The sequence below is a fragment of the Leopardus geoffroyi genome, chromosome E3 (assembly GCF_018350155.1).
Source record: "Leopardus geoffroyi isolate Oge1 chromosome E3, O.geoffroyi_Oge1_pat1.0, whole genome shotgun sequence".
Classification (NCBI taxonomy): Eukaryota; Metazoa; Chordata; class Mammalia; order Carnivora; family Felidae; genus Leopardus; species Leopardus geoffroyi.
This window is the reverse complement of record NC_059340.1, coordinates 40,918,729-40,933,115: the sequence shown is the minus strand read 5'-3', so window position 1 is coordinate 40,933,115 and position 14,387 is coordinate 40,918,729. Positions and strand designations below refer to the sequence as shown.

The 14,387-nt window shown below is 50.9% G+C and overlaps 1 protein-coding gene and 1 long non-coding RNA gene across 2 annotated transcripts; one reads left to right on the top strand and one right to left on the bottom strand.

Moving 5' to 3' along the window:
• Window positions 1-1,634: 1,634 nt before the first annotated feature.
• LOC123589172 (serine protease 29-like) lies at window positions 1,635-3,749 on the bottom strand. The gene is made up of 6 exons (XM_045460857.1): window positions 3,681-3,749; window positions 3,531-3,591; window positions 3,168-3,348; window positions 2,779-3,044; window positions 2,127-2,293; window positions 1,635-2,050 (listed from the first exon to the last, which is right to left on the bottom strand). Exons 1-6 carry the CDS (start codon window positions 3,732-3,734, stop codon window positions 1,886-1,888), a joined length of 894 nt encoding a protein of 297 aa, XP_045316813.1. The 5' UTR covers window positions 3,735-3,749; the 3' UTR covers window positions 1,635-1,885.
• Window positions 3,750-3,853: 104 nt separating this feature from the next.
• Window positions 3,854-7,051, top strand: LOC123589351. The gene is made up of 3 exons (XR_006708272.1): window positions 3,854-5,068; window positions 5,214-5,366; window positions 6,928-7,051. It is a non-coding gene; the product is annotated as an uncharacterized LOC123589351 (long non-coding RNA).
• The last annotated feature ends 7,336 nt before the right edge of the window (window positions 7,052-14,387 follow it).

Below are 14,387 nucleotides of genomic sequence, written 5' to 3'. Positions count from 1 at the left end.
GGAGGGCATCCCCGGGGCCAGAGAAGGAAGGCACCCAGGGACAGGACCCCCCCTCCCTGTGTCTCAGGTTTGCTCTCCTGTCAAATAGGGGGCAGAAACGGCACAGTGTCCAGAGACATTGGGGGGGGCACAGGTGGCCCTCAGAGTTTCTGTCTCAAGCCGGGGCCGGGTGCAGACAAGTCCAGCCCCTCCCAGGGCCCCTAATCGGCTCTGTCATCGGGCCCTGGCCACACGACGGACGGTTAGGAAGCGCCTGCTCTGAGCTGGGCAGCTGGGGGCTGTGCCCATCTGATCTGCGGTGAAGACCACGGGACCCTGAGATGGGCGCGGGGGCAGGGACGTGGGCAGTGTGGGCTGGCACAGTCGCCTGTCACGAGGGCCTGACTGTCTCCTGGCTCACTCTGGGCCTCGAGCTGGGACCCTCCGGGGCGGCCCCGAAGACCCGACTCCTGGAGGACAGAGGAGACGAGCCAGTGTGCCCCCCGGGAACCGGGGAGGGCTTCCTGGAGGTGGGGGACACCCATCCCCACCCCTGTCCGGGTGACGGGGATAAACAAACGTGGGTCTACAGACAGGCCACCTGGGGCCGCCCTGGTCCTGCTGTGGCCTGTGCGGCCCAGAGCTGGCCACTTAGTGCCAGGGGGCAGCATCCACGGGGCACAAGTGGTGGGGACAGCCATAGCTGCAGGTGCCCAGAAGGAGCAGGTGGGGCCTGCCACGGAGCCTGCCCCTCAGCTCCTCCCTCCTCCCCCCTCCCGCCTGCACAGCAGGTGAATGGGCCCTCCCTGCCCCACCCTGGCCCGGCACATGGGCTCAGGGCACCCCCTAACCCTGCAGCGCGCACACATCATGGCCCTGGGGCACCGTGGCCTCCTGCTTCACCCGGCTGTGCCTCGTGGGAGACCCAGCGTGCGGTGGGGGGAGGGGAGGGGGTATCTGCATATCCTGGGAGACTCCCCAAGTGTGGCCGGGCCGCCCGCTCTGGGGCAGCCCAGGAAAGCACACCCATGTTTTGGCCTCCTCCTGCCCCCCTCGAATACTATGGCATCGTCACCCCCTTTGCTCCCCGGGGTCTGAGCGTCAGCTCTATCTATCGAGACAACTCCCGGCTTCCTTTCTCAGCCTCCAGCCCCTCCCCCGGCTGCCTACGGGGCATTTCTCCCCGGCTGCTGCCCAGCACCTGGAGCTCATACCCAACCAGGGGCTCCCAACCTGGAGCTCATACCCCAACTCCCCCAGGGGAGCCAGCGAAGACCCTCACCTGAAGGTACCCAGATGGGCAAGCACGTCCCTAAAGGGGAGGACATATTGGCATCATGTCCAGGTCACTTTAGCGTGGCAACTGGTTAATTCCCAGAACAGACCTTGCCTTACGAGGGAAGTGGGATGGACAGATGGGTGGTTGGAAGGATGGGGGGATGGAAGGAGGGACGGATGCAAGGTTGGGACCATGGTGGCCTCTGGTGCAGGACAGAGCTGGGGGCTGTGGCCGCAGAGTGGAGCCAACCCTGAGATCCTCACTCTCCCTTGCCAAGCCAGGTAGGACACCAGCCCCAGCGCGGCCCCCTGTACCTCGGGGCTGGCCGACACGCTCCCACGGAGGGCCCACTCCACAAAGACTGACCACACTCTGGTCATTCCTCAAGCTCTTTAATTTGACACACAGCACAGCGAGGCACCCTGGGCCCCAGGGACTTCCCGCCCGCCCCCTGGCATCTTCTTGCAGCTTCCCCCAGCAGTCAGGGAAGTCCCGGACACTGAGGAGGCCAGAAGCGAAGGCGGAGCCCAGGCCGGGGACGGGGGCGCAGAGGCCGAAGCAGCAGGCTCTGGGGGGAGGAAGGCGTCTCCTCCGGGCCCAGCCGGGCGGACGGCCAGCAGGCCCTGGTCAGACGCCCCTCCCGATGTGCCGCGTGATCCAGGGCACGTACGTCTGGACGCGAGCGTAGACCCCGGGACGGTTTCTCAGGGCACAGCTTTCGCCCCAGCTGACCACTCCCACCAAGTGCCAAGCACCCGTCATCTTGCACACCAGAGGGCCTCCGGAGTCGCCCTGAGGAAGGAGAGAGAGCACTGAGCCCCGGCTGGCCTCCAGCGCGGGGTGGGGGCCGGGATGGGCCGGGACTCACCTGGCAGGAGTCCCGGCCCTCGGTCCCCGCACACAGCATGTCGTCCTGGATGATCTTCCTGCCCTCGAAGCGGTGCCTGGTGGTGTTGTGGTACTGCTGGTCACAGACGGCGTTCTCCACCATGGTCACCGCCACCTCCTGCAGGCGGTAGGGCGGAGGCAGCAACTCTGGGGGAGAGACGTGACCGGAGGCTGGAGCGTGACCCCCGCTGTCGGCCGCGAGCCTGCGTTCCCGCCCAGATCGCTACCGTGGGGACCTCAGCGTGCAGGGTTCCCATCTCCCTCTAAATTCCTAACACCCGGAAGGTGGATTCTGCCTTTAGTTGGAAGGACCGGGAAGAAAATGGGGGGGGGGGGGTTGAGGGTTTCTGCCCGCCCCCCAATATCTTCCTATAAGTTGAAAAAAAACTAAGAATATGAATTTCCTCGTCACAGTGTTGGGTCCCGAGCTCAGTTCTGCTTCAGGGACCCTCCAGCCTCTGGGGTCGGATCTCCTGGTTGGGGCACACACGGGGTGGGGGGGGGGAGGGTGTCGGAAGGCGATTCCTTTCCAGAACCTGCAGCCGCCCACCCGCCAGGACTTCTCCGTGTGGCCAGGTCGGGAAATGCCTCGCGCGGCCCCGAACCCCTCCCAAACCCCACCCCGTACACACCGTGCACCATGACGGTGCCCCAGCCGGTCACCCAGCACTCGTCCTCTGGGGTGACTTCAAGCAGGGCCGACGGGAGCTTGACAGGCCTGACGTTAGCCGTGTATTTCACAGAGTGTGACAGCTGGAGCAGGGCCACGTCCGCACCCAGTTGGGGGTTGATGTAGTCGGGGTGGACGATGACGCGGGTCACATTCAGCAGCGTCCTCCCCCCGTAGAGGTACACGTCCCCGGCATGGATGCGGTAGGCTGCCGGGTCGGCGTCCTTCCTGGGGTCGCAAAGAAGCCACGGAGGCGGGTCCTTCGAGGGCGGCCCCCTCCGCCCCGCCTGGAGCCCGGATTCCCACACCTCCTGATTCGCCCAGAGCTGGACGGCAGCGAGCGGGACTCACCGGATGAGGCAGTGGGCGGCGGTCAGCACCCACTGGGGGTGGATGAGGGAGCCCCCGCAGATGTGCACCCAGGAGGCCCAGTCATAATCGTAGATTTTCAGGCTGACCTGCCACGGCCACTTCCCCTGGGGGGCATTGTGGCCCCCGACGATGCCCACCAGCTCGTTTTCAGGGAGGGAGGCTGGGAAGCAACATGAGGGGGGAGGGAGGCCGGGCCTCGGGGCCCAGGGCCGAGCCCCGTCCCCACCTAGGCCTCCCCCGAGGGCACGGACAGGCAGCCCCAAGGCCCCCCAGCGACTGGAACTGGAGACAAGGTTACAGGAGCCTCTGGGAAGGGAGGACCCCCGTGGGGTCAGGACTCACCTGGGCTCCCCGCGACGCAGGTCCCCGAGAAGAAGGGGGTCAGAAGCAACAGCCACAGCATCTGCAAAGAGAGAGGGCACGGAGGGACAGCTCAGGGCCGGAGGGGGCCAGGGGCCTCTGCAGCTGTGTGAGAGGGGACAGCGCCCCTACCTTGCCAGGCTCCACGGGTCTCTGCTCTGGGGGCCCCCGAGGTCCTTTATCCATTGGCCACAGGAAGTGGGTGGGTGGCTTGGGCAGCGTTCCATTGGGGGGTGGGGGTGGAGGATGGGGAAGAAAGGCAGCCGGGTGTCAGGCAGAGTGTGTGCAGGGGGGTTGGGAGCCGGTTCCCATCACACACCCGGGAGGCCAGACTGCCATCCTGGCCGCCCACCCCCGGCTGACTGCGCTTCTCACGACACGTCTGAGCACCAGAGGCCGCAGAGCCCGTGGCAGGCCCGGCCCGGGGTGCTGTCCACCCACCCTGCCCCGCTTCCGGCCAGTGCAGTCACGTCTCTTCCCCGCGTTGGCCCGGCCGTCAGGGCCACGGACGGACCCCCGCACATGGCGCAGTGCCCCCGTCCCCAGGCCTCCGCCCCATCCTGAGTGGACAAACCCGGCTTCACAGCTCACCTTCCCAGCTGCCACCAATAGCACCCATCCAGGTGGCCTCCAAGGGGGCAAATGACGCAATTTCTGTGGCGAGTCACACGGTGTCCCCTAAAGCTCCCCCTGATGCCGTATTGAGGCATGGGGAGGGCAGAGGTCCATGGTCTGAGATAGGTTCCTTCGACACCACCCAGGAGAGTTGGGTGTAAGCCTACGGCTCCTTCTACATCAGCCAATCCAATCTACATCAGGGACCCTGAACCCTGTGAGCCCCTTTTTCCTTCCAGCTTAAGGAAGCAGCCAGCCCTCCAGCAGCTTTTGGGTCCTGGCTGGGCCACCAAGGGTAAATGTCCGGCTGTCCACATGCTGGCAGCATTGCTCTAGCAAATGTCAACATGAGCAGCTGCTGTACGGGGGATTCTCCTCCATTGTGATCAGGGCCTGGGACAAAACATGACGAGAGAGACAGAGACAGGAGTGCCCTGTGCTCCTGGACAGGGCTGCATGCACAGAGCAGATAGCCTGAAGCCTGGGGAGAGGTGGACAAAGAGACAGGTAAGGAGAGAGAAACTGGATGAGTGATAGGGGGATGGGGCAAGACCGAGAGAGTGAAAGGAAGAAACACAGAGAGGTGTGGTTAGAGAGAAACAGAGACAGAGAGGAAGTACAAGGAGAAAGGTGGAGACGTGGTCCAGGTATGTGGACGGGGCGAGATGGGCCAGGGGAGAGGGGATGTGGGAAGTGGCTCTGAGTGTTGGGGCAGAAAGGGCTGGTATCATGGGCATCATAGTCTCATGACTCTAAGACTCCAACGTCCCTGGGGCCAAGCTCTGCAGAGGCCATTGCAATTGAAAAGATGGGCATCCGTCAGTTCTCCTGGAATTGCGGGGCTCAGCGTTATGTTCTGTCATGGAGAAGGATGTCTTCAGGGAGAGTGTGCTGCTCTTTGGCAGGTAAACTCCAGAGCCCGCCCTGTGGGGAGGTGTCCCGGGGTCATCTGCCTCACTGCCCCAGGCCCTGTGGGATTCCCCCCCTCCCGCCACCAGCTGGCGTTCCTCATGTTCTGAACCCAGGCGTGAGGCATTGTGTTGCCCCCAGGTCCGGCAGTCTGGACCTGGCAGAGTTGAACTGCTGATAGTGATAAAAAGGATTTGACAAGAAGGTCCATATTCTCCCTCTGGAACGAGCGGTGTGCATCCAAATCGTGGGTTGCTATCCTCCTGTCCACAACCAATCTGAGGATTCCAGAAGGTAGGTGAACCCTTTAAAACACCATAGTCTTCTCTTACATCCTTCAAAGAATTCCTTTTCCCAGCTTTCTTTTCATTTTGAAGAGATGGCAATGACTAATTGAAGGCATGATGATCCTGTAGGAAATTGACCTACATGACTGATGGACATTATTTCATCCACCCGTATCCCTAAAGCACATTTCATTGGAAATATAAGCCACGGATGCGTGTCGTAAATTCACAACAGATGTGCAGCTGCCTGTAAGTTGCATGCTGACCTTGTCACATATGTGTCATCAGATATTATTAGTGACTTTTCAGATAAGTTCTAAACATCAAGATGGTCATGTTGGAGAATCTGGTATAGACGGAATGTCACAGATTCTAAATTAGGAATGATTTTTCATTTTTAATGTTTCTTTTCCTTTTATGAGAGAGCCCGAGCTGGGGATGGGGGAGAGAGTGGGAGATACTGAATCTGAGGCAGGCTCCAGGCTCTGAGCTGTCAGGATAGAGCCTGACGCGGGGCTCAAACTCATGGGCTGCAAGATCATGACCTAGTGGAAGTCGGACCCTTAACCAAGTAAGCCGCCGAAGCGCCCCAGGAATGATAGTTTATTGGCAAAGAAAGAGAAATTAAAGATAGCATAAAGGATGTCGACTTTTAATTGAAATATTCTTCACACATTTGTTGTATTCGTTTTAGGCATACATTGTAGTCCTTCCATATGTCTATAAATTATGTTGTTCTTAAGCACAAGTGTAGCTATCCTGTGAAAGCATGCCACAGTATTATTACAGGATGGACTCTCTTTCTTTGGCTGTCCCTTGTATCCCTAGGTTCATTCATTCCATAGCTGGAAGCCGGTATCTCTCTCTCAAAGGTGTCCATTCTTTATCTAACCTAAACACTTAGGTGGTCAACACCATGACCTCTTGTTCAGCATGTGTCATTTGGCGGTCTATTTTTCTGGGAACATTGCTTAGAGCATTACAAATGATGTCATTACGTTAATAAATTCGGTTTCATTCTCCACTCACAAGAAAGGAGAAGGAAAAGATTTCTTTGTGTCCCAGGCCCCATCACTAAACCTTTCCCAGTGTGGAGAACAGGCTTAGTTGCCCAGAGCACCTTCGGTCCCTCAGCTGAGCCACCAGGGTCTTCAACATTGCAGGAATTCCCATGGTGGCCAGCAGAGAGAGCTCGAGCACCACACACCCGGAGGGGCGGGTTCCTCTGCCTGGACAGTGATGGCCAGCAGAGGGCGCACCATCGGCTTTTCTGACCCAGGACACCTCCGAGCAGGAAGGGTCCCTGTGGCTCCCAGAGGACACAGGACACAGGACAGAGAGTAGAGCTGCCTTTCCAGCGCGTTCTGCCGCCCACCCCAGGGGAGACCTTGGGAGCTTTGCAGCAACTTGGCATCTCCCGAGTCGCCAGAGAGGAGCTGCCTTGTTGTACTGAGTGCTGAGGAGGGGGCGCTGGGTGGCTTCCCTGGGCAAGCTGGCTGCTGGGCAGCTCCCGTGTTTCATTCCTCCCCTTCCCGGACAGTATTTGAACAAGACATATTCTACTGAAGGACTCATGGATTGCGGGGTCCCACGACATCACCTCATCGATGCAGTCGATGGTTTGTTCCCGATTCAGGCTCGTTTCCGGGAAGAAACCCTGACGGAAATTCCGAGGAACGGGAGCCGCATTCCGTTAGGACGTGAATACATCAAATGCTCCTCTCACGACCTTCTAGAAGAATGAGCTGGGACCCAGTTTCTGCGTCCTGCTGGAACCAGAGACGGAGGTAAGGGCACAAACTGTCCGCCACATCATACATGCTTTTTAAAAATGTCATGGTTATTTTTCCAACCTAGTGAAGTGATTGAAAACTACAGAAAACCTGGTAGGTAGGTGTCATTAACCTTATGTGACCTTTTAATTTAAATTCCATGAGTGAAGACCTAGCGTAATATTAGTTTCAGGTGTCCGATAGAGAGTAACACTTGCACGTGTCACCTGGTGCTCATCCCAGGTGCATTCTTCATCCCCAGCAGCTGTTTCACCCATTCCCCCCCTCGCTGTGGAAGCCCGCAGTTTGTTTCCCAGTGAAGAGTCTGTTTGTCACTGGGTCCTTCCCACCCCCCCCCCCGCCCCTTTGTTTTGTTTCATTTCCACGTGTTAGTGAAATCACCTGATATTCGTCTTTCTCTGACAGGCATTTTTCACCCAGCATAACATTCTGTCGCTCCTCCACCTCGTGGCAAATGACAAGATTTCCTGTTTTTACGGCTAAATAATATTACATTCCATACACTACATCTCAACTGATTCATCAGTTGATGGATGGATGCTCGGGAAGTTTCCGTAATTTGGCTGTTGTAGAAAATGCTGCTGCCAACATCAGGGTGCATGTATCCCTTTGAAGGATTATTTTTGTATTCTTTGTGGAAATACCTCGTGGTGAAATTGCTGAATCGTAAGCTAGTTCCTTTTTTTTTTTTTTTTTTTTTGATGAATCTCCGTGATGTTTTCCAGTGTGGCTGCACCAGTCTGCATTCCTACCCACAGTGCAGAGGGATTCTCTTTCCTCACATCCTTGGCAACACCTGCTGTTTCATCATTCATTGATTTCAGTCATTCTGACGGATGTGATGTGTTATCTCGTTGTACTTTTGAATTGTATTTTCCTGAAGATCAGTATTGTTGAGCATCTTTTCACATGGCTTTGGCCATGTGTATGTCTTCCTTGGGAAAATGTCCGTTCGTGTCTTCTGCCCATTTTTAACCGGATCTCCTTTTTGGGGTGCTGTATAACTTTATATGTTTTGGACACTAACCCTTTATCAGATGTCGTTTACAAATATTATTCTTGTAGGTGTTTTAGTTTTGTTGACTATTTCCTTGGTGACAGAAGCTTTTTATTTTTACGAAGTCCCATTATTTTTGCTTGTGTTTCCCTCAACTCAGGAGATAGATCTACAAAGACGTTTGTACAGCCAATGTCAAATGAGATACTGCCTGTGTTCATTATCCTCTGGGATTTTTATGGTTTCAGGTTTCACCCATAGGTCTTTATCCGTGTTGGATTTACTTTTGTGTATGTTGTAAGAAGGTGGTCCGTTGTTGGTCTTGTTTTGTTTCGCAGGTTGCTGTCTAGTTTTTCCAAAACCATATGTTGAGGAGATTTTTTTAAGTGTATGTATTTATTTTTGAGAGACAGAGAGAATGCAGAAGAGGGGCAGAGAGAAATGGGGACTGAGAATCCCACGCATGCTCTGCACTGCCCTGAGATCATGCCCTGAGCTGAACCCACAATCACACGCTTTGCAGCCACCCACGTGTCCCCAGACTATCTCTTCTTTTCCATTGGTATGCTTTCCTGCTGTGTTGAGAATTAATTGACCATATAGGTGTGAGTTCATTTCTGCGTTTCCGTTCTATTGATCTCTGCATCTGTGTTGTTGTTGTTGTTGTTGTTGTTGTTGTTGTTGATGTTGTTGTTTTTGGCCAGGACCATACTGTTCTGTTCTGTACAGCTTTTTAATATAACCTGAAATCTGGAATTGTGATGCCTCCAGCTTTAGTTTTCTTCTTCAATTTTGTTTTTGTTGTTTGGAGTCTTTGTCGTTCCATACAAATCTTGGGATTACTTGTTGTAGTTCTGTGACAAATGGTTTTGTTAGTGTGATAGGGATTTCATTACATATGTAGATTGTTTTGAGGAGTGTAGACATTTTAACAGTATTTTCTGCTTCCCATCCATGAGGGTGAAATATGTTTCCTTTTCCTTGTGTCCTCTTCCATTTCTTTCATCAGTGTTTCACAGCCTTTAGAGTACAGGTCTTTCACCTCTTTGGTTAGGTTCATTCTAGGTATCTTGGGGTATTTGGTGCAACTGTCAATGGGATGGATCCCTTACTTTCTCTTTCTGTTAATTCATTCGTCTACAGAAATGCAATAGATTTCTGTACATTGATTTCTGTATATTGTGATTTGTCGAATTCGTATATCGATCCTAGCAATTTTCATTGGAGTCTTTCCTGTTGTGTATAGAGAGCATCATGTCCGTTCCAAACAGCGAAAGTTCTGCTCCTTCCTTGCCAATTTGGATGCCTCGTTTCTTGTTTTGTCTGACTGCTGTGGCTAGGACTTCCTGTACTATGTGGAATAATAGTGGTGAGAGGGGTCATCCCTGTCTTGTCCCTGACCTTGGAGGAAACACTTTCAATGTTTCCCCATTGAGGATGAGACGAGTTGTGGGTTTTTCCTAGATGACCTTTATGATTTGCAGGTAGGTTGAGTCTCAATGTACTTTGCTGAGGGTTTTTATCATGAATGGGTGTGACATTTCGTCAAATGGTTTTCCTGCATTTGTGAAAAGCATCATACTGTTCTTATCCTTTCTTCCATTACTGTGGTGCATCATGTTGATTGATCTGTGAATGTGGAACCACCCTTGCAGCCCGGGAATATATCCCACTTGATTATGGTAAATGATTCTATTCATGTATTGTTGACTTTAGTTTGAAGGTATTTGAATGAGAATTTCTGCATACATACTCATCAGGCTGTTGGTCTGCAGTTTTATTTAAAAATTTTTAACATATTTTTAAATGTTTATTTCCTTCCTTAGATAGAGTACATAAAAGTGAGGGAGGGGCAGAGAGACAGGGAGAGAGAGAATCCTGGCCGTGCCCCACACTGTCAATGCACGGGCCAATGTGGGACTCGAACCCACGCGCCGCAAGATAATGTCCTAATCCAAAATTAAGAGTTGGACAGTAAACCTACCGAGCCACGCAGGCGCCCCGGCAGTTTTCGGTTTTGGTGGAGGCTTTATCTGGTGTTGGTATCAGGGTAATGATGGCCTCATAAGATGAATTGGTACGTTTTCCTTCTTTTGTACTTTTTGTAATAATTCGAGGAGAATACATATTACCTCTTCCTTAAATGGATGGTAGAATTCATCAGGGAAGCCCTCTGGCCCTGAACCCTTGTGTTGGGGGAGATTTTTTTTTTTCTTACTGATTTGATTTCTTTCTGTTTTCAGATTTTATGTATCTTCCTGTTTCAGTTTTGGTAGTTTTTGTGTTTCTAGGAATTTGTCCATTTTTCTCAGAGTGTCCAATTTGTTGCATATAGTTGTTCATAATATTATCTTCTAACTGTATTTTTGTAGTGTTGACTGTTGTTTTTCCTTTCTTATTTGTGATTTTCTTTATTTGAGTCCTTTCTCTCTTCTTTGTGAAAACTCTGCCTAGGAGGTTTTCATGTTGATTGCTGTTTTCAAGGAACCAGCCCCTGGTTTCATTGATTTGGTCTAGTGTCTTTTGGGTTTGTATATCCCTTATTTCTGCCTTAATCTCTATTATTTCCTTCCTTCTGCTGTTCTTCTCATTCCTTTAGTTGTAAGTTAGGAGGGTTTGAGATTTTTCTTGCTCTTTAAGGTAGGCTTGTATTGCTATATACTTCCATCTCAGATTGCTTTTGCCGCATTCCAAAGGTTTTTACCAGTGTATTTTCATTTTCATTTGTTTCAGTGTATTTTCTCATTGATTTCCTGTTTGACCCATTCATTTTGTAGCATGTTATTTAACCTCCCTTTATTTGTGGCCTTTCCCCCCGTGTGTGTGTGTGTGTGTGTGTGTATGAGCGTGGTTAACTTCAAGTTTCCTAGCTTTGTGGTCAGAGAAGATGCTTGGTCTGAGCTCTGTCTGGGTACCTGTTGAGGTCTGATTTGTGACGTAGAATGTGATCATTTCTGGAGAATGCCCCATGGGCGCTTGAAAAGAATATGTACTCTGCCATTTTAGTATGGAGTGTTCTGAATACATCTGTTGAACGCATCTGGTCCAGTGTGTCATTCAAAGCCATTGTTTCCTTGTTGATTTTCTGTTCACAGGTTGTGTCCATTGATGTGACTGATGTGTTAAAGTCCTCTATTATCGTTATATTATTATCAATTCCTTTATGGTTTTGTTAAGTGTTTTATATGTTGGTGATTGCATATTGGGCGCATCAAAATTTACAACCATGGGATCTTCTTGTGTGGCTGTCCCCTTTAGTATGAGATAGTGTCTATCTTCATCTCGTTACAGCTTTCTTTATTTTTCTAATATAAGTCTCAGTTGACATATAGCACATTCTCTGTTTCGGGAGTAGAATCCAGTGATTCATCCCTTACATACGACACCCAGCACTCGTGACAACAAGTGCTCTCCTTAATACTCGTCCGCCATCTAGCCCAGCGCCGACACATCTTCCTCTATCAACCCTCACTCTTCTTCTCTACGGTTAAGACACTCATGTGGTTTGTCACCACTCTTCTCTTTTCCTGCCCCCTTCCCATGTTTTCATCTGTTTTGTTTCTTCAATTCCACACGAGTGAAATCATATACGTGTCTTTCACTGATTGACATATTCCACTTGGCATAATACATTCTAGGTCCATCCACATCGTGGCAAGTGGCAGGATTTCATTCTTTTTGAAGCTGAGTTACATTTCATTGTATATACGTATGTATATCTGTATGTATATATGAGCATACACGTGAGTACATATGCGTATACATGCACACACACACACACCCCACAAGTTCTTTATACCTTCATCAGTTGATGGATACTTGGGCTTTCTCCATAGTTTGGCTACCGCTGATAATGCTGCTATAAATATTGGGTGCATGCAATTTTACTACTAGGTATTGACCAAAAGGGTACCAAACTACACTCTTGATTTTAAAGTTTATTTTGCCTAATACAAGTATTGCTACTGGCTTTCTTTTGACCTTGTTGTCATGACAAATGTTTTTTCATTCCCTCCTTTTAAATCTGCAGGTGACATAGGTCCAAATAAGGCTTTGTAGGCAGCATCTAGATAGGCCTTGTTTTTTTTTTGTTTTTATTTATTTATTTATTTTTTTGTCCATTCTGACACCCTATCCTTGTCTTTTGATTGGAGCATGTAGTCGATTTACTTTCAGAGTAATTATTGATAGGTATATATTTCGTGACATTCTACTAGTTGTTTTGCCATTGAATCGATTGCGCATCCCAGGAATAAAATCCACCCCATTGTGCTGAATAATTCTTTTTATGTATTCTCGGATCCAGTTTGCCACTCTTTGTTGAGATTTTTTGCATCCATGGTCATCAGGGAAATTGGTCTGTAGTTTTCCTTTTTAGTGGGGTCTTTGTCCAGCTTGGACTCAAGGCCATGCTGGCCTCATAGAATGAGTTTGGAAGTGTTCCCTCCATTTCTCTGCCCATGACCTTATCTTGTTCTTTCATTTGGGTTGCCTTCCTCTTGTCTTGGAATTTTGGTTGAGTATTTGCCATCTCTGTGTTACCAAAGCTCATCGTGTTACCTGCCTGTGAGTTGAATGGTTTTATGAAGAGGAGGTCATCCAATGTCCAGGGCCTGGCACTTCACGGAGTGTCTGTGGCGTGTGTTGCGTGCACTGTTTTGTGTTCTGGCTGCACTATCCTTCAGGTCAGTTGTATGGGAAAGGTAGGGTCCTTGGCCAGAATGTGGTGAGTCTGATCTAGGCCTGCTCTGATCTGCTTGATAAATGAGACTTGAAATGACTGCTCCTAGAAGTGAAGCCCTGCACAACTCTTTGGTCAAGAGAGGTGGTGTGGTCATGGGCTTCACCTGGTCTTCTGGGGAAGGGGCCAGCTCCACTGGGAGGCAACTGAGGCAACCTTGAATGACCTAGAAGGCCAGTCTTGCCAGAGCACAGGAAGGTGGGGTTGGTGTAAGCAGCTTAGGCAGCCAGTGTGGGAACTGCCTTGTTTCCAGCAGACGGCTCTGTGTTTATGCTGGGGGGCAGGGGGCAGGGGGCAGAGCAGGGAAATAGCCCCACCCAGCTCCGCTGTCCTAGCTCTTTGTCCCCTCATTGTGAACACTGCTTCTCAGGGATGTTCTCCATGATGAGTGTAGAATCTCCCCACTGTGTGCACCAGGCTTTGTCCAGGTCACTGTTTCCATGCCATCTGCCTGCAAGTTGTTGGCTGCCTTCTCTTCAGGAGTAGGCCAGTGCCCTCGGGGCTGTATCCCAGCCAAGGCTTCTAACCTTTGAAACTCCACAGTCTCGGGGTGCCTGGACGGCTTGCTTAAGTGTCTGACTCTTGATCCTGGATCAGATCATGACCTCTTGGTCGTGGGATTGTCTCTCTCCCTCTTGTCCTGCCCTCCCTTGCGTGTGCTCTCTTTCTCTCTCTCTCAAAATTAATAAACTTAAAAAAATGAGGGGCATGGAATACCTTATTTAGGCAAGACTGCCTCTCTGAGGGGAATGGCAAGGATCTGTGAGCTATATTTCCAGCACTGGCTAGGAAATTCTTTGCTGACTGGTTAAAGGTTACATTCCTACAGGAATGAGATTAGGTTTAGTGACATGGGACCTTAGCATAAGTAACTCCATGGTGGGCCTGTGATTTTTCTTAACATTCCAAAGCCAAATTTTATGTATACATTTTTTATTACATGTATGGCCCTCAATAATATTTTAGCCATCTACTGCCGGCCCGATGATCATGTCCTGTGACACTGTAACTATCCCCTGATCATAGAGGAAGATCAACTCTGTGGCTCTAAGATCTTTGTGGCTCTAAGTTACTTTGATCTATGTTACTAAGATCTTTGTGAGTCTAGGTTACTGTTGGCCTTTCGATGTCTTTCACCCAGGGACCGACCCCCAGCGAGGTTGCTGAGGCATCATTTAGGCACAGAAGCACCCTTTCCAAGTCACCTCTCCCTAAAGCGTTGTCTTTCCCTCTGGTACTTCTGGGACTTACCCTTTGGCAAGTCACATATCCTCATGCAAACCTGTCAAAGTGGACCAGAAAAAGCTGCTCGCCTGTGACTGCCACTTCATGGTCACATCTTATCCTTCTGAAACCCCTCGAATTCCCTATCGTTCTTCCAGTCTTTGAATATCTCTTTGATTTGGAAACATTTGATTCTCTTGTATTCCTGATAAACAATATGTGTGAAAATATTAAACCAAGGATTCTTTACAATCAGTGAGCCAGTCACAATGA